We start from the raw sequence: 23908 nt of genomic DNA on the forward strand, positions 1-23908 counted from the left end.
CATTTCAAGATAAAATTTCCTATCTGCTGTGAGTCATTTCAAAATATTTCAAAGTAAGTTTGCTTTTCATATATAATAATGTTCATTAATAAAAAATTAATGAACATTTATGGGCAGTACATGTGAAATACTGTAAATTTATTCTCCAAGCTAATTCTGGGAGCACAGATGGGACCGGGCTGTATTTCAAATACTTTGTTTGGAAAGCAGTGTCAGAGCTTTGTTGAAAGGGGCATATCCTGGGGAACACAGTTGGAAGTGATTGCATGTAAATAAAAATCAGGAGGGATTTAGCCTGTATCTTGAATTTAGCTTTTAAGTGGTTCCTGACTTCTGTGCTTAAATTGCCTATTATCCTTATATCCTTAGGTGTGAACTGCTTAAGAATTTAATGTTTTAGAGTAGGAAGTATGTAGTCACTGTAGAAAATATAGAAAATAAAAGGAAAATAACCTAACATCCTTATAGACTTTTTTTCAAATCCTAGTTTTTTTGCCATCATATTGTAAATACTGTTTTCTGTATTTTCTCATGTAATAAACTTCACTCAACAGCAAATTTATATAAAACTCGATAGCTGTATGATTGTTTTTCATTGCCATCCATTTTGATAATTTTAGTTTTTCACTGTTTTTCCACTGCTGCCCATATTATTTTGTGCTTTCTTTTCTTTTTAAAAGTATATATCTACCTCAAAGTACCTTCACTAACAACTAGTTTATACTGAGATACCTCAACTTCTAACTTATAAGGATGCTGACTAGAGATGTCAATTGGACTAATTTTTTAAAAAATGAATGGCTTGGTGCTAGAGATGAAATTGAGACACTGTGGTAGGCCATTTATATTGTTTTCTCTCTCTTTTGGTGAGAGAGAATTTTTGCCAGTGCTTGTTTTTGAACCTTTTGGATTCTAGCACTAGTTTTTTCATGCACGTTGCCTCCCACACCCACCCAGTATTTCCAGTTTGGTCAGAGCAATGCTTAAGGACCTTCTGACACTGCCTGCTTTTCTTTTATAGATTTTGGGTGAATGGTGGCAAAGATACTCTGGAACCTTCTCTGGTTGTCTCTCAAAATCCTGGGAGAATGAACTGATACGAGTGTGTTTTCTAATACATTTATTTTCTTCAAAATCTTTAATATGTTTTGAGACTTTTCAGCTGGGTATGATTATAAATTAGGTACATGGAGAGATGAATTAAACTTGAATTTCTTTAGAAATCTGCATAATCCGCATGGGTTTCTCTTTTCTGTCATGACCCTGCCTCCAGGTTTGATGGTGAAAGGATCTACATAAATCTCATACTAATTTGTTTTTCTTTCCTTTTTAAAAATTATTTTATTAGTTTTTATTAGTTATATATGATAGCAGAATACACTACTATGATATATATATAAATGGAGTATAATTTCTCATTTTTTCTGGTTGTACATGATGTAGAATCCAACTGGGTCATGTAGTTATATATGTACATAGAGTAATAATGACTGATTTACTCTTTACTGTCCTTCCTACACCCATATCCCACTCCCCTCCCTTCATTCCCCTCTATCTAATCTAAAGTAACTCTATTCTTCCTTAGCTCCCCTGCCCTTATTTTGGGTTAGCAGCCACATATTAGAGAAAACATTAGGTCTTTGGTTTTTCTGGAATTGGCTTACTTGGCTTAGCATAATATTTTCTAGCTCCATCCATTTACCAGCAAATGCCATAATTTTATTCTATTTTAAGGTTGAGTAATATTCTGTTGTGTTTGTGTACCACACATTTTCTTTATCCATTCATCTGTTGAAAGGCACCCCGTTTGGTTCCATAGTTTAGCTACTGTCACTGTAATATGCTGATTTTAAGTCCTTTGGGTATAAACTTAGTAGTGAGATATCTGGTTCAGTGGTTGTTTCATTCCAAGTTTTCTGAGGAATCTCCATAATGGTTGTACCAATTTGCAGTCCTACCAGCAGTGTATGAGTGTACCTTTTCCCCCATATCCTCACCAACATTTATTGTTGCTTGTATTATTGATAATTGCCATTCTGAATGGAGTTTTGATTTGCATTTCTTGATAGATTGTATTTCTTCTTCTGTGAAGTGTCATACTAATTTGAAAGACTTTCACATTTTTTTAACTAGGATGGAAATGGAAACACTTTGATTGTCTATAAATTTTTAATTAAAGATAAGTCATTGGCTGAAATAAAAAGAAGGCGTCTTCAAGTCTTTTTAAAGGTGTGTGTCATTGAGCTGGACATGGTGACGCATGCCTGTAATCTCAGCAATTCAGGAGTCTGAGGCAGGAGTGTTCACAAGTTCAAAGCCAGCCTCAGCAAATATAATAAAATACAAAATACAAAAATAAAATATAAAAAAGGACTGGGAATGATGCTCAGTGGTTAAGCGCCTCTGGGTTCAATCCTCAGTACAAAAAAAAAAAAAAAATCTTTGTGTCTATTGAAAGTAAACAAATGTTTGAAGATTCTATCTTTGCTCCTTTGCTTACCACTGGTGGTCTGAGAACTTGAAATTGTCCAAGACAGTTGTTTATAATACTTTAGTAAGAAAGTGAATAAACTAGCTGTTCTTTCTCTCAACTATACCAAGTATATACCTCCTCAAATTCTGTTAGTAATTAAAATCCTTGAGATGACCTTGAATTTAACTGAACTACAAAAGCTGTCTTGAGTTAAATTTATAGCTTTTGTTGATTTCAAAAGAGGTTGGGTAAAATCCTATTCTGTTTGCTAAAGCATTAAACTTAGTCTTGGGTGGACATTGAAGATCAGAAATGATGAGAGGCACTATTATGCAGAAGAGAAGCTCATATAGAACATTTAAAGAACATAGAAGTTCATATTGAACATTTAAAATATTTTTTGAAAAGATTTAAGGTTGAGTGAAATTTCTTTTTTAATTTTTTTTTTTGGTGGACACAATACCTTTATTTTTATGTGGCTCTGAGGATTGAACTCAGTGCCTCACATGTACTAGGCAAGTACTCTGCCCCTGAGCCACAACCCCAGACCCTGGGTGGCATTTTTCAAAATGTCAGTTTGGGCTATTCAGATTTGCTGAAAAGACCTATCTTTTCCCTATGTTTTTAAAATTTTCCCTATCTTAACATCAAGGAAATTTTTATTATATGTGTGTGTGTGTTTAGTTATAGTTGAACACAATATCTTTATTTATTTTTATTCAGTGCTGAAGATTGAACCCAGTGTTTCACATGTGCAAGGCAAGTTGTCTTATTACTGAGCTACAACCCCAGCCCAAAGAGACTTTTGAATCTTTTAGAGAATAAGAACAAATATTTACCACTTTTAAAAAAGTAAGTTTAATTGATTCTTAAAATATATTTTACAGGATTATGAACTTTTGTTAATAAAAATTTATGATTATACTTAGTGTTAAAGTAAAAATATTACTATTTAAAAAATGCTTTAGGGGCTGGGGGATGTAGATAAGTGGTAGAGCATGTACTTAGCATGTGCAAGGCTCTAGGTTCCATCCCTAGCACCAGCACACTCACACTGCTTTATATACAGACCATTTTATATGATCTATAATTTTTTTGGTTTACCCAAAAGTTAGAATATATTCTCAGTTGTTAGAGATCCTCGAACTACTATCTTATTGATAGAAGGAACTTTGAAATTGTTACTAATAGGAAAAGTCAGGTTTTATCTGTCAATAGGAGAAAGAAAACTTGTCCCCTAGCATCATGTATGTGATAATTTCCTGAAGGGGTCCAGATGTAAAAAATACTTTGAGCAAGCACTAGTGGCTTATATAAGTCTTTTAGATTTTAGAATTAGTTTTTATATTTATTTTATGAGACTAGGGTAGACACATTTTGACAAAATAAATTTTGTCATGAAATCATATGCCTGTGTTTCTGTGAATGAAGCCAACATAATAAAAGGAAAAGGTCTTAGTACATAGCAGGCATTTTCAGTCAAGAGTCCCTAATGATAGTAATGGAAGTTCTCAAACAATTTCAGCTCTGAATTTGATCTGAAATCATATGAGCAATAAAGAGTATCCAGTCTAAATAAAATAATGACATCTGTTTTTTTTTTTTTTTTTTTTGCCTAAAGTAATGCCACTCAGTCTGAGTAGCAGATACATATGTTTAGGTAGTTATTGTATTAGGGTGTGTGAGGGGTTATAGTTATATCAGTAATTTAAAAAAAATTTTTTGACATTTATTTTATTTATTTATATGTGGTGTTGAGAATCGAACCCAGTGCCTCACACATGCCAGGCAAGTGCACCACCACTGAGCCATAGCTCCAGCCCAGCAAATTGTTATTATGATGTAGTGATTATTAGGTGTATTTGAGCATGAGTTTTCAAATTAGACTTAAGGTAAATCCTTTGTTTCCTATTATTTGACTTTTTGGAGGAGTGTTAAAAGCTTGTGGAATCGCCACATAGATTTTACTGGGGAATGAAATGAGATAGTACGTGAAGAACCTAGAATGTAGCTGTATAACTTTAAGAATGTTAATTCCTGAGTTAATTTCCTTTTCTGAATTTGATATGAAATCATATGAGCAATAAAGGTATACAGTCTAAATAAAATAATGTAAATAAAGTTACTGAGTTCACAGGTCAAACAAACCAGTTCAGCAAAATCCAAATCACTGAAAACCAGTTTGCCACATGTTCAGTTTACTTAATATCTAATGCAATAAAAGTCAGTTTGCTAAGTCATATTTGTAGAATTTACAGAATCATTGTTAATTTTCCTCTTCTTTATCCTGTCTTCCTTTCCTTTCTGGAACTTCCTTTCCCATTCCCTGCAACCTACACTAGTCTGGATTTTTCCACCAGCAGAGGTCCTCTTCCTCTTCCAGTTCTTTCTAGCAACAGGAACAGAAAGCTAGGAGAAAGACAAATTGAACATTCTTGAAAATGCTGTTATCCTGTCAGTTGTCACTTGGCAGAAATCCTTAAAGCTAATCAAAACGACCCATCAGTATTAATTGTAATAAACTACCTAAATACTAAAGCAAATTTTGGGTAAATTTAGAAAATTGGTTGTTTGGAGATTTGGCGATTTGGTGAATTGAGTTGGAATTACTTCACAGATTTGGAGAAATTAGGAAATACATATAAAATAAAGTGGCCATTCACATAGGAGTAAGACTATTTTATTTTTATTTTTTTTAAAAAGTACTCATTTATTTTTTGTGGTATTAGGGATGGAACCCAGGGACTCTGACGTGCTAGGCAAGCATCTACCACTGAGCCACATCCTCAGTCTTTGGTGTTTTTGTTAGGAGCATTCTACTTAGGGTTGGATCTTTTCCTTTTTTCTCCTCCTATGGGGTTTTTCACCTGTGAGTTCTAGTTGATTAGTAGCAGATGACGAAATGATCAAAACTGGTTCATGGGCCACCAATCACTTGGTGATTACAGCAATTTGAATTTGCCTTAATGAAGTATCTTAATTTCGCCTGGACTTCTGTTATAGTATGGCCCCTCCTTTCTTGGTACCTTCTGGGGTTTGACTTCTCAGTGATTTAAGATATGTACCATTCTTTCTGTAGCTCTTTATTCCCAGTCACTTGCTTGTAACTAAATCATTAGCCTTAGGAGATTAAACTGCAACTTTATCAGGGTAAAAAGCAAGGCGAGGTCCCTGGAGGTTCTTAGTGGGAAGTATTACAACCAGAGGAAATGCTCAGGTTTTAATATACAGGAAGCCTAGCTTCCCTAACCCTTCTCCATATACTCTTTCCCTAGAGGTCTCTAAAAGTGCTTTCAGATAATATTCTTTAGTTGTTGAGCACTCAGTACCAGGCATTGGGTTAAACTTATTTGTGTAATCCTTTCTGTAGTTTTGAAAGATTGTGATAGGCCCATATTATAGTTAGGTTATTTTTCAATTCTAAGCCTCTGTTAACCTATCAGCACTTGTATCACTATTCCAGTAAACCAGTTTGTGTATGTGTTGCTGGGGATTGAACCCAGGGCCTCGAACATAGAAAGCATGTGCTTTAAACTAGTATTTTTCAAACTTTAGTTTTTTCTTTATTGCCATCATGATTTTTGCCATTTTCTAATATAGTTTATTTAATATTTGGATTTATTTAATAGTTAATACTTTACAGCCAAAGGAATTAACTATTTTGGGTTATAGTTAATAAAAGCATTAACTATAACTATTTAAGACAAAGTTTGTCATTATTTTAAACAAAAAATTATTTACCATAAAAGAAGGTAACAGTTAAAATATGTTCCATGAAAATAAAATTGTGGTGGCTGTGGCTCAGTGGTAGAGCACTTGCCTAGCATGTGTGAGGCCCTGGGTTCGATTCTCAGCACCACATATGAATAAACAACTAAAGTGAAAAATCCATTGGCAACTAAAATAAATAAATAAATAAATAAATAAATAAATGAGCAAATAAATAAATAATAAAATTGTGTTAAGTTCTGACTAGATGCTACTGTCTACCAGTCTCTGATTAGGCCTTTCATACAAAGGTTGACTAATTTGGTGTTACTGGTACCAAACTGAAATTTTTCTTCTGATACTGTCAGAAGGATTGAAAGAGAATTGAAAAGGTAATAGCTTTGGAATAAAGTTTTCTCTTTGAACCACTTAAAATTGTGAAGTGGTCATCTTGCTTTGTGAAACACTAACACAAGTGATGGTGTGCTCATTAGATGAATAAACTGAGGCTTAGAGGGGAGGACATTTGTTTTAAGTTTGAACCAGTAATTCTACACACCTTAACTACTTAAGCACACCCTTTTCTTCCTTCCTTTCTTTTCCTTATATTTAACCTCAGTCAACTTCTGTCACTCTTCTTGCTTTTCTTCTTTTCTTCCTCATCTGGGAGAATTCAGCTGACTCCAGAATGGAGGAGATTTTTAGATGCATATTTCTGATGTTTTGTTATTTTTACTTAACTATTGTGAGAGAGAGTTTCATCTGAAGGAACTCAGGTCTTTTTGAAAACATTGCATTTCTTGAATGCAGTTCTCTGAGTTGGATGTAAAATAATTTTGTAGGCACTTATACCCCTATATAAAGTGATTGTTGAACTAACTATAAAAAGTCATAAACCTTCCTTTGACTTCGAATTAGATAGTGTTGGGATGTGCATTTGAAAAAAGAAAATGCTAGCAATTTTTGAAACAATTGTTATCTCAAATGCAATTGAAGTAGTAGATTTTATTGTCTTTTGTAGTTTTATAATTCATATTTATAATAATTATCATTTTAGTGGGTTATGTTCTGTTGGAGACACTAGATACCAGATATAACTATCATAATTGGAGTCTAGATTATAATTTAATTTGAATTCTAAAGATGCCCTTCTTTTGAAAAAGGTGATTATTTTAATTTGATTTTAAATTAAATATTTTTAAAATCTTTTAAACTTTATGATAAGAAAAAACAGTCTATTGACATTTTTTCTTATTTAATTTTGTTTTGTGTTGGTTACTTCAAACACAAAAAGAGGAACTTTTATATCCTGTATTTAAATACTATGTTCCACTGGTTACACACAAAAAAGATTACAGTCTGAATTATTTTAAAGAACATCTTTGTATTTGGAAAGAAATTATGGAGGGATTTTCTTAGAAGTCAGATTTTCCTATGTCTCACTTATTGGACTGTATGTACGCTAGGCATATCTTTGAATATTTACTGTAAATTCTTGATAAATCATCTTATGAAACCTATTTATAATAGGTTTCTAGCCTTAGGGACTAAATTGATTTAGTGTATAGAGGACCACACTTGGTTTAATTAATATTTTATTAAAAACTTTCTGATACTTGGTATATCCTAAATGTATAATTCACCGCTCTGAGACACTTTCAATCCAGAATTTAGCTCAGGGTAAGATTTGTCAGTATGGGTTGGGGATGTAGCTCAGAGGTGGAGTGCTTGCCTAGCATTAGCATGTGCAAGTCCTCTGCACTTGGGGAAAAATTGTCAGCATGCCTTGGTATGAAGTAAGCAAGATTTCAAACTCAAGTTTGGCAAGATTTCAAACTCGAAGTTTGAAATTTTATTCTTAAGCTCATATCTACACAATCTAGAAAAAGTTTTACCATTTAAATTATAAATCACACAAAAACCATAATTTTTGTCTTTAGAGCACACATTAAATTATATGTGTTCAGGGCTGGGAATGTGGCTCAAGCAGTAGTGCGCTCGCCTGGCATGTGTGCAACAACGCTCGGTTCAATCCTCGGCACCACCTAAAAAAATAAAATAGGGCTGGGGATGTGGCTCAAGCGGTAGCGTGCTCACCTGGCATGCGTGCGGGCCGGGTTCGATCCTCAACACCACATACAAACAAAGATGTTGTGTCCGCTGAAAACTAAAAAATAAATATTAAAAATTTCTCTCGGGCTGGGGATGTGGCTCAAGCGGTAGCGCGCTCGCCTGGCATGCGTGCGGCCCGGGTTCGATCCTCAGCACCACATACAAACAAAGATGTTGTGTCCACCGAAAACTAAAAAAATAAATAAATAAATACTAAAACAAATTCTCTCTCTCTCTCTCTCTCTCTCTCTCTCTCTCTCTCTCTAAAAAAAAAAGATGTTGTGTCCCTTGAAAACTAAAAAATAAATATTAAAAACAATTCTCTCTCTCAAAAAAAAATTATATGTGTTCTTATTAAGAAGAAAGTTTTTTTCTTGACTGAGCTATGATTTTTAAAAAATTTCCATTAATGTCCACGTTTAGCCTAATTAGTGCTGGGGTATGACTAGTGTCATTCTCTGAAGATTTTGTAGTTAATGATTTACCTTTTGTTTTTTCTTAAACTGAAATTTATTGTGTGCTCATTGTGGGTTAATTATATGCAGAAATCTTTTTTTTTTTTTTTAGTTGAATGATTGTTTTTTGTTTATTTGTTCCACTCCAGTTAAATATCATAAACAGTGGCTGGTACTCTTGTGGCTCAGTGGAGGTGGTATTGGTGCAGGGGAAAGTTGGATATGCTTGGATTTGAATTCTCACTCACATTTTTCTGGGCCTCAAGTCAGGTTATTTAACCTCTGTCAATATCAATTCACCGTCAGTTAAACAGGGGTTAACTTCACTCTGAGGTTGTTAAGAGAGTATGAGAAGTGCAGTTCCTGGCACATAGTAAGCACTTAAAAATATTTCTCTCCTCCTTTTTCTTCCATCACCACTATTAGCATTTTTCCCAGCTTCAGCTTCCTCTCCACATCAGGGGAGCATATCACAGGATAATCAGATGTTGTTTTCCCTACTTTCCTATACACTTTTTAAAAAAAATCTGACAACATTAGGTTGTCCTTATCTATATCTCAAGATCAACAAATCTGATGATTATAGTAGCTGAAAGGTGGCTCTTGACGTTAAGCAAAATGAGAGAAAATTCTGTTCTACTTTTTTATTTCCATATTGGTGTGCACATATTCCATTAAATCAGTGTTGGGAATAGGTTTTTATTTTTAAAAGACATTAAATGATAGTTTAGGCCATTACCCCCAACCATGAATAGCTTGGGCATACATATACTCTGCTCCCTGGTCTTTAAAATGAACTGGGTGTGGTGGCACCTGTAATCCCAGCAGCTTGAGAGGCTGAAGTAGTAGAATAGTGAGTTCAAAGCCAGTCTCAGCAAAAGTGAGGCACTAAGCAACTCAGTGAGATTCTGTCTCTAAATAAAACACAAAAAAGGGCTGAGGATGTGGCTTAGTGGTTCAGTGCCCCCGACTTCAGTATCCAGTACCAAAAGAAAAGAGAAGAAAGAAAACAAGCAAGCAAGCAAAACTTTTTGAAATAAATCAGTTGAAACTGAGCTAAGCTGAAGATGCACGTAGCTACTTGGCAAATCCAGATTTCTACACTTTTGGGGAGCCATGATTGATAGGGCTGATACTACAGCCTCACACTTCCAGGTCTTTTTATTAGGAAGAAAGAATAGGCTTGGGTACCATCCTTTTTTTTTTTTATGTTGTTGTTGTTTTGGTTTTTTTTTTTTTTTTTTTTAAAGAGGGAGAGAGGGAGAGAGAATTTTAATATTTATTTTTTAGTTCTCGGCGGACACAACATCTTTGGTATGTGGTGCTGAGGATCGAACCCGGGCCGCACGCATGCCAGGCGAGCGCGCTACCGCTTGAGCCACATCCCCAGCCCCCACTTTAATTTTTTTAATGTAATTTTTTTTTTTAGTTGTAGTTGGATACAATACCTTTATTTTTTTATCTGTGGTGCTGAGGATTTAACGGGCCTCGAATGTGCTAGGTGAGCGCTATACCACTGAGCCACAACCCCAGCCCTTTCTTACCATTTTAACTTTCTAAATGTACAGTATAATTACATTATGAACATTCACATTATTGGGCTCTCCAATTATTTTGGCCTGTACTCCACTGGACTGTTTATTCTTTCGTAGTTAGTTATTCACGTTCTAGGCCCCAGGCTTGCTACAGCATGGGTAAATACTTAACATTTCTTGAAGTGAGTGACTGCATTTGCAGGCTGATGGATATATTATTCTGATAATAACTGATACAGCCATCTATAATTATAAGTCAGATAGCAAATAATTCTACTTATACATTTCCATATTACAAACTGCAACAGAATTCAAAACACTTGACCTGATAACATCTAGAAGAATGGGTGACTTTTAGACTTTCATTGTCCAATAGTATGATCTCTAGCCTTATGTGGCTATTTAAATTAATTAAGGGTAAAGTTAAAAATTCAGTTTCTTGGACAGTATAGCTATATAACATTTCCTTTATGGTAAAAATTTCTATTGGACAGCACTGTTCTAGACCTTTAAAGCTGAGAAACTCACTTTCTCTTTCAATTTGTTTAACTCATTGTGGTTGCAAAGTTATTTACCATCATTGTCTTTTGGAGAAACAGTTCTTCAAGCATTTACTAAGCAACCTTTCTTGGGACATGGTAACCTTCTTCAGTCCTGAGGCTACAGCTGTAGTTGGAGCTGAGACTAGATCCAGCTGAAGGAAGATAACATAGTTTCACTGGAGACCTAATTAAGATTAGGTGAGAATTGATAAAACTGATAAGAGCTGGTTGGTCCAGAAAGGACCAACATGTGACTATTGTATATCAGTAGAAATCCTGGGTAAAGTGTTTTTTTTTTTTTTTTTTTTGTTTGTTTTTTGTTTTTTTAGGGGAGCCAAAAAAATAAATTTCTAGATTCTTAGGTTTTAGAGAATTTGGGTTCTAATGGGCCTGATCATGATGTGGTATAGAAAGCACAGAAGCCTGTGGGAGCATAGAAGAGGGGCACAAAACTAAACAGAGTAAATCAAAATCTTTTTTTGATGATTGGCTATTTTATTCTTGGAAGCCTGGGTTCATTTTTACTTTATTTATTTGTTTATTTTTTGGGGTACTGGGGATTGAGCCCAGGTGTGCTTTACACACTGAGTTACATCCCCAAGTCCTTTTTTTTTCTTTAAGAATTTAACCTTTATTTATTTGTTGTTTATTTGTTTTTATGTGGTTCTGAGGATCGAACCTAGGGACTCACCTGTCCTAGACCAGTGCTCTACCTCTGAGACACAACTCCAGCCCCATCCCCAGTCCTTTAAATTTTTTTTTTTCCTTGGGACCTACTCTCACTAAGTTGCTTAGGACCTTGCTAAATTGCTGAGGCTGGCATTGAATTTATAATCCTCCTGTCTTAGCCTGCCAAGTCTCTGGGAATACAGGTATGTGCCACTGTACCTGGCTTCTGGTTCACTTTAAAAAAAAATTTTTTTTTTTAGACATTGATGGAGTTTTATTTTATTAATTTATTTATATGCAGTGCTGATAATAGAACCCAAGTGCCTCACACATGCTAGACAAGCACTGTACCACTCAACCACAACCCCAGCTCCCTAGTCACTTTTATATCTCACATTGAAAACAATATAAAACTTGAGGGGCTGGGGTTGTGGCTCAGTGGCAGAGTGCTTGCCTTGTACATGTGAGGCACTGGGTTTGATTCTTAGCACCACATAAAAATAAACAAATAAAATAAAGATATTGTGTTCATGTATAACTAAAAAAATATTTTAAAAAACCAATATAAAACTTGAATTGCAGTGGTTTGGGTGAAATATTCTTTGTTGCATTTAATTAAAATATTTAAATTTCAAACTTGTAGATTATTTTAATGTTTCTATGATCTTGAAACCAGTTTTCCCTCCCTTTAGAAAAGCTAAGTTCTAATTTACTGTTTCTATGAGGCCTAACCCAACTGTGTATAGCAGGGGCAGGATTGAGGAGACCTGATCTGAGTTCTGATCTTAGAGTGGTGATTAGAGGTGGGTTTAGTTGGAGAAGATAGCATGTGCAAAGGAATGGATGCTGAAGAACATACTGAATTCAGGGAGCCTCAGTGTACTTCATTATGGATAGAGTGTACACTGTTGGTTGGGATGTGGTGAAAAGCAAGAAATAAAGTTGAAATGGTGGGCAGATTATGAAGGGGACACACACACACACACACACACAGTTATATCACCAGCCCTTTATCTTGAGACCTAGTCTCATTAAGTTGTTTAGGGCTTTGCTAAGTTGCTGAGGCTGGCATTGAATTTGCAATCCTCCTGTCTCAACTATAATGTGTGTGTGTGTGTGTGTGTGTGTGTGTAATGTGTGTTTGAATAGAATTATAGAATTTATCTTTTAAGGGTCTCACCCTAACTCTCACTTGTGGACTGCTCAATTTCAAAATATACTGAGTAACTAGGATCCAGTGCTCATTTGTCCTATACCACCTTCCTCCAGTCAGATTAATTCAAAACGTTCCTTCTGGGTATGATGGTGCATGCTTGTAATCCCAGCAATTTTGGGAGATTGAAATAGGAGGATGGACTCCCTGCTCCAAAATAAAACTTGAAAAGGGCTGAATGTAACTCAAGAAGTAGAGCATCCCTGGTTCAATGCCCAGAACTGTGGTAATTAATAAATGAATACATATAAAACATTCCTTGAGTTAACACTGACTTCAATTTTTAAGATACATTATAAAGCATAGTTCAGCTATTGTTTCAGGCCTGAATTTGTTGATGGGCATGACCCATAGCCTTTACTTGTTTACATTTGGAAAAAGTTACTCAAAAGTTTTAACTGTTTCTCCTAAGTAGTTTTGTAGTTAAAAAAAAAAAAAAATCAGTGACTCTAATCTGTCACTGTAGCCAGTCACCGTCTAAGGAGTCATTGGTCTTTTTGTCAGATGCCTATTAGGAGAAACTTGTCAACTGAACCTTCTCTTGTATTAAAGAGGGTTCCTTAACTTCAATGCATTCATTGATCACTTAAATATACTCACCAAATCATAGCAGATAAACACGATGGCTATTTTTTTTTTGAGAGAGAGAGAGAGAGAGAGAGAGAGAGAGAGAGAGAGAGAGAGAGAATTTTAAAAATATTTATTTAGTTTTCAGCAGACACAACATCTTTGTTTGTATGTGGTGCTGAGGATCGAACCTGGGCCGCACGCGTGCCGGGCGAGCGCGCTACCGCTTGAGCCACATCCCCAGCCCTGATGGCTATTTTTAATCCCCATTTCAGGAGGTAGGCTTAGGGTGGTTAATTAAACAGTGGCAAATCACACAGTGGCAAATCACACTGTAACTTCAGATATCTTGTGTGTACAATGAATTCATGATATTTTAGGAATATAGTTGTGTTTCTTGTTGGAAAGCAATTTAGGGTCCCAGCTAGAGACCATGGATTTGTGATAATATTTTCTAATATGTTTAATGTAGTGTGTTCTGTGAAGCAGATGGCATTGGGGGGGATATTTTATATGCTTATTGGGATTAGGTGTCTGCTTTCTACTGAATAACTGATACTTTTTGCCTTTGAGTGGAACCTACCTGAAGAAGTCCATTTGGGATTATGTCTAGCAGTGGTTTGCATCCTTTTAGGAACAAACAAAGAATTTTGCTAGCTAGATCTGGTTGCTGAAGTCTGGGCAGATTCTGCTTGGGAATGGTAACCAAATCTGCCCATTGCACTGATTTAGAAATGTGTGGTTTGTAGGTAGAATTATGTTGTTTTCTATAAAAATCAGAGATATTCTTAGCTGATTGTCTCAGGATGAGATGGTGGAAATGTGGACATCAGTTACCAAGTTCCATAATTAGAACATTTTGTGACTCTTGAAGAAATTTATTTCGGGTAAATATAGAGACCTTTCCTCAGGGAGTAGCAAACATCTTGAATCATCACATCAAATAGTTTTAAAACTGAAAATATAAAAACAGGTTTTAAGGATTAGAGCAGTTACTTAAGGTGACATTATTAGGGTTCCATTCAATGTCATGAATGGCTCAGTAGTTGCCCTTTTATGATGAATACTTTGTCCCCACAGTCACAGCATCAAATTGAATGGATCCCTAGGAATTAGTTAGCAGTAGCTCACATATGTTGAGCTCTGTAAGTACTGTGCAAAGTCTTTACATGCACTATCTCATTTAATCCTTTTAATACCCGTATGAGATAGCTGCTGTTGTCAATCCCAGTTTATAGGAAGGATAAGGTCAATCATATGGACGTGGGAGTGGAAGTCTCCAAAGAAAAATTAGGGTGCCATTAACAGAAGGAGGGAATGATTGCTAGGCAGATTAAAGCAATAGATGTCATTATTATCAATAATGAGCATTATTAGTATTTTTTTTTTTTGTTTTTGAGTTACCTTCTCTTTATGATTAGTCTAGTTGCTTTGAGTTTAGAATGCTTCAGAAGGAACATTAAGCTTTGTCCTTTGTTGATATTTCTAATATAGATGTTTTATTTAGGGTTGGGGAGATAGCTCAGTTGGTAGGGTGCTTATCTTACATCCACAAGGGTTCAATGCCCCGCACCACAAAAAAATGAAAGAAAAAAAATTACTATGACATAGATGTTTTATTTAATGTCTATAATCTGAGGCCCATAGTAGGCAGTGACTTGCCTCAGGTCATATAACTAAAAGTAGCTGGAGTTAATCTGTTGGGGGTGGTATCTGTCTTTCCCATTGTCCTTTCATGCCTTCCCGTGATATCACTCTGTTTTTAGGTCAGTTATGGATTAGGAGAATGTGTATTCTCTGTTTTAATTCTGGCAGGATATTGAGTATTCAGTGAATGTGTAAATGATGAGTTAGTTATTTCCTCATTGCCAGGTGCTGTGTCCGAATGTTTATCCTTCCCAAACTTGAATACATAAATTGAAATTCTTTCTTTTTTTTTTAAATTTTGGTTGTAGATGGACACAATGCCTTTATTTTATTTATTTATTTTTGTGTGGTACTGAGGATTGAACCCAGTGTCTCACACATCCTAGGCAAGCACTCTACCACTGAGCTACAACCCCAGTTCCCTCTTTTTTTTTTTAAGTGCTGAGATTGAATTCAGTCATGTGCTCTACTATTGAGGTACATCTCCAGTTCCTGAATAAATCAATAGATGATAGGCACCATGTTTTCATTTTGTACTGAGCCGGCTTTTCAAATTATAAAGGCAGGACCTGGGACAGGGATCCTGTCATGACATCATTAACCCAATCTAGTTTATAGTATTTTGTTATAGCAGCCTGAGTGGGCTAAGATACCTGGAATCTCTCCAGGGATCTTCAAATTTCCATTATTTGTATGTAGAGAGACTTTAAAATGGCTCTGAGATGAGCTTTCCCAGGCTTCTCAGCTGTTCTCAGCAGCTTTAGAACTTTGGAGTTTCACATTCAGTCTCCTTTTTCAGGCCTTCCATACGCTGTCCAGGCTGCCTCATTCTTTGCCACTCAGATATACCTCTAGCTTAAACAGTGCACTTACTATGGAAGAATTGCTTCCATGTGTATATATGGGTCAAATTTTCAGCATCTGTGAAAATTTTAAATAAAATTATTTTGTTTGATATTTGTTAGAAGCTCTTATTTCTTTCTTTGGGAGAGAATTTTTTTTTAAGTAGAACATTATAGGTCTGAAATGAAGTGTAATTTTCCTATGTGTTTTTATTCTAACAGACATTGGCATGCTTACTCATAATTACTTGTGCTACTGCTTATTGAGCTCCTACTGTGTGATAAGTTGTGCTTATTAGCATTTTATATTGCTATTTCCCTAATCCTCCTTGCAACTGTGTAGTAAGTGCTGTTTTCTCCATTCTGAATTTTCCCCCCACTTTGATAATAGTTCATATTTGAAGTTAGCTTACAATAATTCACGAATCATAATCTTTTTTTTCCTATTCTTTCTCTTCAGGTTTCTGTCAGGATGAGTTGTCAGAGCTTGATCCAGGCACTAGTAAGTTCCAATTGTTATCCAGTGTTTGTTGGTAAGGAAAGGATGTGTGTGTATGCTTTTAAATGTATAACTTAATGTGTCATTGATAAACCTTCTATAGTTTGACTCTCAATTTGTAATTATGGGAATGACATTCTGTATTTTCTAATGATGACTTTTCTTTTCCATATATATATATATTTAAAATATTTATTATTTATTTTAGGTGTAGTTGGACACAACACAATGCTTTCTATGAAATGAATAGATCCTGGCTATCCATATATTGTTTGATAGCTAGGATCTATTCATTTCATAGAAAGTTGGTTTGCTTCAAGTTTCTACTTAACACTAATCTCCTTGTTCTGTTCCTCATCCTCCTATGACACTGGCAACAACAACAAAAATGTATGCATTCTTATGTGCACATCTCAACCATATATCACAACTCAACTCTTTTCTAAAATATTGACTAGTTTTGACAGTTTATTTATTTATTTTTTTTGCTTTAAAAATATTTTTTTATTGATTATTTAAAGCATTACATAGTTCATGATATATCATCTTTCATACATTTGACTCAAATTGTGTTTTGAACTCCCATTTTCACCCCAAATACAGATTGCAGAATCACATCTGTTACATATTCACATTTTTACATAATGCCATATTAGTGACTGTTGTATTCTGCTACCTTTCCTATCCCCTACTATCCCCCCTCCCCTCCCCTCCCCTCCCGTCTTCCCTCTCTACCTCCCCTGCTGTTGTTCAATTATCTCCCTCTTTTTCCCTCCCCCTTGCCCCTCATAATCTCTTATAATTTTATGTATCATTGAAGGTCTCCTACCATTTCCATGTGCTTTCCCTTCTCTCCCCGTTTCTCTCCCCCCATTCGTCTTTGTTTACTGTAGTCTTTTCCTCATGCTCTTCCTTCCTGTTCTGTTCTTAGTTGTTCTCATTATAATGACAGTTTATTTCAAAGAAAGATTATTTGTCATTTAAAAATTTATAATTGATAACTTTGTACCAGTTTAATTTGTAAAGCATTTGCATCTACATTCTTCAGGTTTAAGAGTGACCATTTCAAGATCTAATTAAATGATGATCAAAGATAATCATTTGTGGTTTTTCATGCTACCAAAATGTACCACACAGTATTTTGGTAGTTCTGGGATATGGTATATAATTGTTAGAAATAAACACGAGCAAATCCACTGTGTATGGATATTTTGCTATATGAGAAAAGGTTAAATGATGATTTAGAGTAAGACTTCATGAGATGTCTAGAGTTATTTCTGGTGGTAGAACTTTTTAAAGGTAATGGGGTCATTTGTCACCAGTCTGCTCTTAAGGTAAGTGATAAAATGGACCTTATACCATCCTGGCTATACCAGCTCTGAGAGTATATGGACTTTTCATATTTTCCCACGTACCTTTGTAGTATAAATATCCATGTTTGTTCAACTATTCTGAAACAAAATAAGTCCTGTGGTACGTATCAAACAACAGGAAACAAAATTTGTCTTTTTGGAAGTCATAAAGTTCAGAATCCTTATTTTTAAAATTTTTTTGGTGAGGGGGCAGTACTGGGGATTGAACCTAGTGAAACTTCACACATGCTATGTAAGCATTTTGCAACTGAGTTACATTCCAAGCCCTTTTAAATTTATTTTGAGATAGGATCTTGATAAGTTGCCTAGGCTGGCCTTGAATTTGTGTTCTTTCTGCCTCAGCCTCCCAAGAAGCTGGAAAATATAGGCATGTGTCATGGTGCCTAGCTCAGTATTAGTTCTGTAATAGGTCATATATCCCCAGTATGCCAGTAACTGTGGGTAAATACATTACTTTCTTTCTGTCCTTCTCTTTCGAATAGCCTTAATAGGAGGAGGAAAAGGTAAATTCAGTTATTTTCTTGAGTCATTGTCCTTTCCTAGAAGAATTTTTGAGTGCTAGGAAGGATGTTGAGATACTATGTGATATTTCAGAAAATCATATATAAAACATACTAAATAAACTGAAAATTCATTTTATTTTATTTTATTTATTTATTTTTTTTTAAAGAGAGAGGAAAGGGAGAGAGAGAGGAAAGGGGAGAGAGAGAGAGAGAGAGAGAGAGAGAGAGAGAGAGAGAGAATTTATTTATTTATTTTAGTTCTCGGCGGACACAACATCTTTGTTGGTATGTGGTGCTGAGGATCGAACCCAGGCCGCACGCATGCCAGGCAAACGCGCTACGGCTTGAGCCACATCCCCAGCCCGAAAATTCATTTTATTAAACATTGTGTGTTCTCTTTGCTTCAGGCCCCATTCTAGGCTCAAGGGTTGTACAAATGATGAGCTCCTGCCCTCATCTTTTGACAGTCTTATGAAATATTTGAGAAGAGACTTTTCAAACCTTGAATTTAGGACATAGTACCCAAATTTATTTTCATTTTATGCACCTAAGAGCAACTGAAAGTAGCTCCTGCTATTTTCTGAGAAAGATCCTTGATCTCATAAAGATTATTGTTGAATTATTCTGCTTTCTGAGCCCAAGCATTTTTTTTTTGGTTCATTTAACATTTCTGTTTACAATTCCCAGCTAAATATGTTGATTTATAGACCTCTCCATTCCATGAGAAGGATATAATTTTATATATCAATTTAGAATGAAAGTCACCAAAAGTATCACTTTAAAAAAGTATTTAGTGTATGTGGGTGGTATTCTCAGTAATTCTTAAGTTTTTATCTTGGTGAAATTAGTATTTTTATTCTTTCTCTTTGAAGAAATACATAAAGATCTTATTAACAATAAATAGGCAAAAATAAAATTTTATTGTCTTGGGGTACAATTAGGCATGCATTTTTTACAGGGGTGGGGGGTACCAGGGATTGAACCCAGATGTGCTTAACAAACTCTGAGCCACATCCCCAGCCCGTTTTAATATTTATTTTAATATTTTATTTACAGACCGGGTCTCACTGAGTTGCTTAAGGCCTCACTAAATTGCTCAGGTTGGCTTTGATCTCGTGATCCTCTTGCCTCAGCCTCCTGAGCTGTTAAGATTACAGGCACGCGCCACTGTGCCTAGCTTGACATGCTTACCTTGTGAAGTTACAGGAAGCCTCAAAGTGAAATGGACTGTGTATGTTGTAATAAATTGATTATGGTTTTAGATACTGCAAATTCTGTAGATTTGGACTGGGAAGGAATAACATTTGCTAATACCTCATGACTTTCGAACATTAAATTGAGAATAATAGGGATTTTTTTGTTGTTGTTGTATCTTTGGAATTTGGAGCCTCATTTTCTACCCCCTTTCCAAATTCCTGGTAGGGAAGCCTGTTCACACTTGCCTATTTTGTAATAGGAAATATTTTTGCTGCTGATTTCCAGTTGTGCTTGGTAGTGGTTATACATGGAGATTTGGGATAACACGTTGTATGTGTTGAAACAAGTACTAACTTGGTCCAATTCAAGTGTGTGTGTGTGTGTGTATGTGTGTGTGTGTGTGTGTATATATAATTTTTTTTTTTAAACCTTTTCTGTAGTTGAGCAGATGGAAAGCTATGTTTGGATATGGGCAGCTGTTCACACTCTGGCTGCTTTCCTACGAATCCTGGGCTTCCTGGAGTCCAATGTTATGGCACAGGTTCAGGCTAAGTTCATTTCTACAAGAAATGTCCCTATACACCGTGTCCATTAGCATAAACTAGGGACAAGGACAGTCAAAGGTCAAGAGAAGTTCAAAACAGCATAACCTTTCTGTGCTTCTGTTTCCAAATAACCCCCAGTCTGGCTTGCTCCCCCAGTTTTTTCCTCAGCCCTCATGTTTACCGTGTAGTTGTAAAACTCAAGAGAACAAGGACTGACTTGATACAAGGGAAGTTAAAGAATAGAAGTCATTGTTACTTAAAACAGGAGAAATAATTGATTTATGTTTGGAGGCCAATTAAGCTATAAAACAGGAACAGTAAATCGACCTGTGACTTCACAACAGCTCCTGTTCTGATTTCTGTTCCACAGACAAGGGGCTCCCCAATAAAGACTGTCAGCTTTTTAGGCTAAATTATTAATTCCTTTCATGCCTCTCTCAGGGATTGTAAACAGCACATAATACAGGGAAACAATTGGTACTGTTCACTTATTGGGCAGATAGAGGGTCAAAGGGTAAATAGTTGGATTAGCAACAGCTGTCTTTCCAGTCTCTAGTCAAACTTTTGTTTTATTATATATATATCAGCAAAGTTATTCCCTAATTTTTTTACTTGTGCGCAATGAAATCCATTTCTCTTCTTGCAATATCCTAAAATGATTACACAGAGAGTAGACACTGGACAAAATTGAAAATTCTTATTTTAGTTCAACTTCCAAAGTTAAAGATGAACATTCTTTTTGAAATGTGTTATGTTGTCTGATGTTTACAGGATGCTATCCTAAGGAAAGCAACCACTTGAAGTTAGCTAGGATCTTTTTAACTGTTCTTTTGCCAACTGGTTGAGGATTTTAGTGCAGTTTAATTAAAGGAAAGAAATTTGCCTTTGTAGAATAATATATGTTCTTTCTGGAAACACTAAAAGTAAAATGTAAGCATCCTTAATCCCACCACCTAGAGGTAACCAGTATTTCTCATCTGACAGTATGTCCTTCCAGTTTGTATCTGAGCTCATCTTTTTCATAATTAAGAATCATACTATAAATGCAGTTTTGTATCCTGTTTGTTTTTCCACTTAGGAGACCATTGTCTGAAGTCTTGAAACATTTTTTTCACAAATATTTTTAATGGCAGGATAATTTTTCATTGAAACTGAATAGCTTTACCATGATGTACTTACCATTTTCCATTCTTGGATATTTTAAATTGTTTCTCCTTTTTCGGACATTATATGTAATGCCATAGTGAACAGTTTGTTTCAGAGTTTTTCCTCCCTGCATTTCAAATGAGTGCTTTAGCTTTTTATATAAGCAAAAACTTCTGAATTAGGATCATGAACTATGGCTCAAGATTGCTTGGATTCAATGTGGCTTTAATATTTATTAACTCTGCATTCTTGGTTATGTTATTTAATTTCTCTGTGTCTTGTTTTTTTTAATCTATAAAATGGGGACAGTAAAAGTTTATTTCTATTTTATTAGGGCGTTAGTATGGATTAAATGAAGTAATATATGTAAAGGGTTTGGAACAATTCTTGGCAAATGGTAAAGACTATTAAGCATATGCTATTCTAAGCTATGTAGTATAGTGTTGAAATTCTCAGTCTGTAGTAATGGGCTATTGTAACTGCATTTTATTCAGTTAAACTAGTCTGTATTCCAGTTATCGGCAGGTATAAATTACTGTTTCAAGTAAATAGTTCAGTCATAGGAACAGAGCCCATGCACTTTTAACCATTTTGGCGAAGGTTTTTCTTTAGTATCTGGTTAGTTGTTACAGGGTTTGGCTTCCAACTAGTGGCAGATAACCTTCCAAATGCCCATCTGCAAACTCATTTTATCTTTAGGAGATTAAAGAAGTTACTCTCTACTTGGTTGGCTAGCTGGCTTGCTTATTTATTTATTCATCCATTCATTCTGGGGATTGAACCTAGGATGCTTTACCACTGAGCTACATCCTCAGCTCTTTTTTATTTTGAGACAGGGTCTTGCTAAGTTGCTGAGGCTGCTCTTGAACTTTCAGTCCTCCTGCTTTAGCCTCCCAATTCACTGACACAGGCATGGATCACTGCATATTTAAAAGAAGTACTCAGATTATGTATTTTCTCTTTGGTTAATAGCAAAGTGTAATAGAAGTATGCTGAGGAAAGGATTTGTACAATAAAAAATCTGACTGTAACCATTTAAAAAACACTATATATTTGGGATTCTTGCTGATCCAGACTTTAAAAAGCAAAATATATTCTAATAAAGAACCTAGATAGGGCTGGGGATGTGGCTCAAGCGGTAGCGCGCTCGCCTGGCGTGCGTGCGGCCCGGGTTTGATCCTCAGCACCACATACCAACAAAGATGTTGTGTCTGCCGAAAACTAAAAAAAAAATAAATAAATATTAAAAAAAAATTCTCTCTCTCTCTCACTCCCTCTCTCTCACTCTCTCTTAAAAAAAAAAAAAAAAAGAACCTAGATAAATAAGCCTTTTGAAAGACATGTGGGGATGTAACTTAGTGATAGAGTGATTGCCTAGCATGTGTGAGGCCCTGGGTTCAATCCCCAGCACTGCCAAAGAAAAGAGAGACTTGAAAGTTTAATCATTGCCCTTTTTTGCTGTACCAAGCAAGGATGGTGATAGTGGAATAAATGAGTAAAATTTAAAAAACAAAACAAAACAACAACAACAACAAAACAGGCTCATATTAAGATAGCCTGTCACTACCAACTTGCTCACTTTGCATTCAACTGTCAAGTATGTTGGGATCCCAAGGAGATTCTTTTGTATCCATACATTCAAGTATAGTGTATCCATAGGTACTAGCTAGAATTCCTGAATTCTGTCCCATCTCCTATTGGGTGTATTCATAGTTATCAAACTGCTACAATTTTTGGCTTCAGCAAGTAGTTCATGTAGGTTCAAGTATTGTTGTAGAGAATGAACTTAAGACTGAATGTTAGATATCAAAGAGGGAAAGGGAATTACCATTTATTGGGTAGAATTTATGTGCCAGGTACTTTGCATATGTTCAGTAGTTGTGAGAAGGGTTAATACCTAAGAAGCTATCTAATTTCAGGTTCAGTTTTTTAGTACCTGTCCATTTAACACAGTTACTGTTATTTTTTCCCTCCCTAATTTGTATGCCAAACTGCTGTTCCTACCCTCAAGGGACTGGTTTAGTCAGGAAGGACAACACAAAAGTTGATATGGCTTTTGCTACAGAGTAGTAAAAGTATTACACATATAATACTTAACATGAGTTTCTTCATTAAGCACTCATAAAACCTGTTTAAAAAGATACTATCCTGGGCTGAGGTTGTGACTCAGTGGTGGAGCACTTAACTAGCAAGTGTGAGGCACTGGGTTTGAGTCTCAGTACCACATATAAATAAATAAAAGGTATTGTGTCCATTTACAACTAAAAATATTTAAAAAGAAAAAGAAAAAAGACACTATTTTACCAGATGAGAGTTGTGAGGCCTAAACAGGTTTTTAAATGTCTGTAGTTCTCTTGTTGATTGTGACAAATCTCAGATGCCAATGGTGGAAGACTTTAAGGCAGTATAATGATTTCTAATATATATAGTAGGGCTTTTTTATTTTTTAAAAACTAGTATTTTTTAAATTTATTTTTATGTGGTGCTGAGGCTCGAACCCAGTGCCTTGCATGTTCTGGGCGAGCACTCTACAGCTAAGCCACAACCCCAGCTCCATATAGTGGGGCTTTTATGTACAGAAGAATAATTTAGGTTATTTTATTTTCAAAGTAATATTTGAGTCAGACATGGTGGCATAAGCCTGTAATCTCAGTGACTGGGAGACGGTAGCAAGAGGATCTCAAGTTCTAAGCCAGCCTCAGCAACTCATTGGTTAAGCACCCCTTAGTTTAATCCCTAGTGCCCCTGCCCCCAAAAAATATCATTTAGGCATCTTTTGCATATATTAGGATGATTTTGGATATGAAGTGGAATAATTCACTATGCAATAGATCCCAAAGAAATATCTTTTGTGGCTCAGGTACAGTATTATTTCATCAGTT

General features: G+C 35.4%; 1 protein-coding gene and 1 long non-coding RNA gene across 6 annotated transcripts in view; one reads left to right on the forward strand and one right to left on the reverse strand.

Moving 5' to 3' along the window:
- Positions 1–23908, forward strand: part of NR6A1 (nuclear receptor subfamily 6 group A member 1) — a 208816-nt gene that overhangs the window by 14794 nt on the left and 170114 nt on the right. For all 5 annotated transcript variants that reach the window (XR_014024270.1, XM_081312031.1, XM_081312029.1 and 2 more), the window contains exon 2: positions 16224–16265. Coding sequence is in view for 4 of the 5 variants with exons in the window: in XM_081312031.1 (XP_081168157.1) it covers positions 16224–16265 (42 nt within the window). In the remaining variant the exon portion in view is untranslated. The remainder of the gene's footprint in view (positions 1–16223; positions 16266–23908) is intronic.
- LOC308630408 overlaps positions 4503–23908 on the reverse strand; it is a 74731-nt gene continuing 55325 nt past the window's right edge. The window contains exon 3 of the long non-coding RNA XR_014017940.1: positions 4503–4882. This is a non-coding gene — a long non-coding RNA (uncharacterized lncRNA). The remainder of the gene's footprint in view (positions 4883–23908) is intronic.

This window comes from Spermophilus citellus, assembly GCF_964194105.1.
Source record: "Spermophilus citellus genome assembly, chromosome: 2".
Lineage (NCBI taxonomy): Eukaryota > Metazoa > Chordata > Mammalia > Rodentia > Sciuridae > Spermophilus > Spermophilus citellus.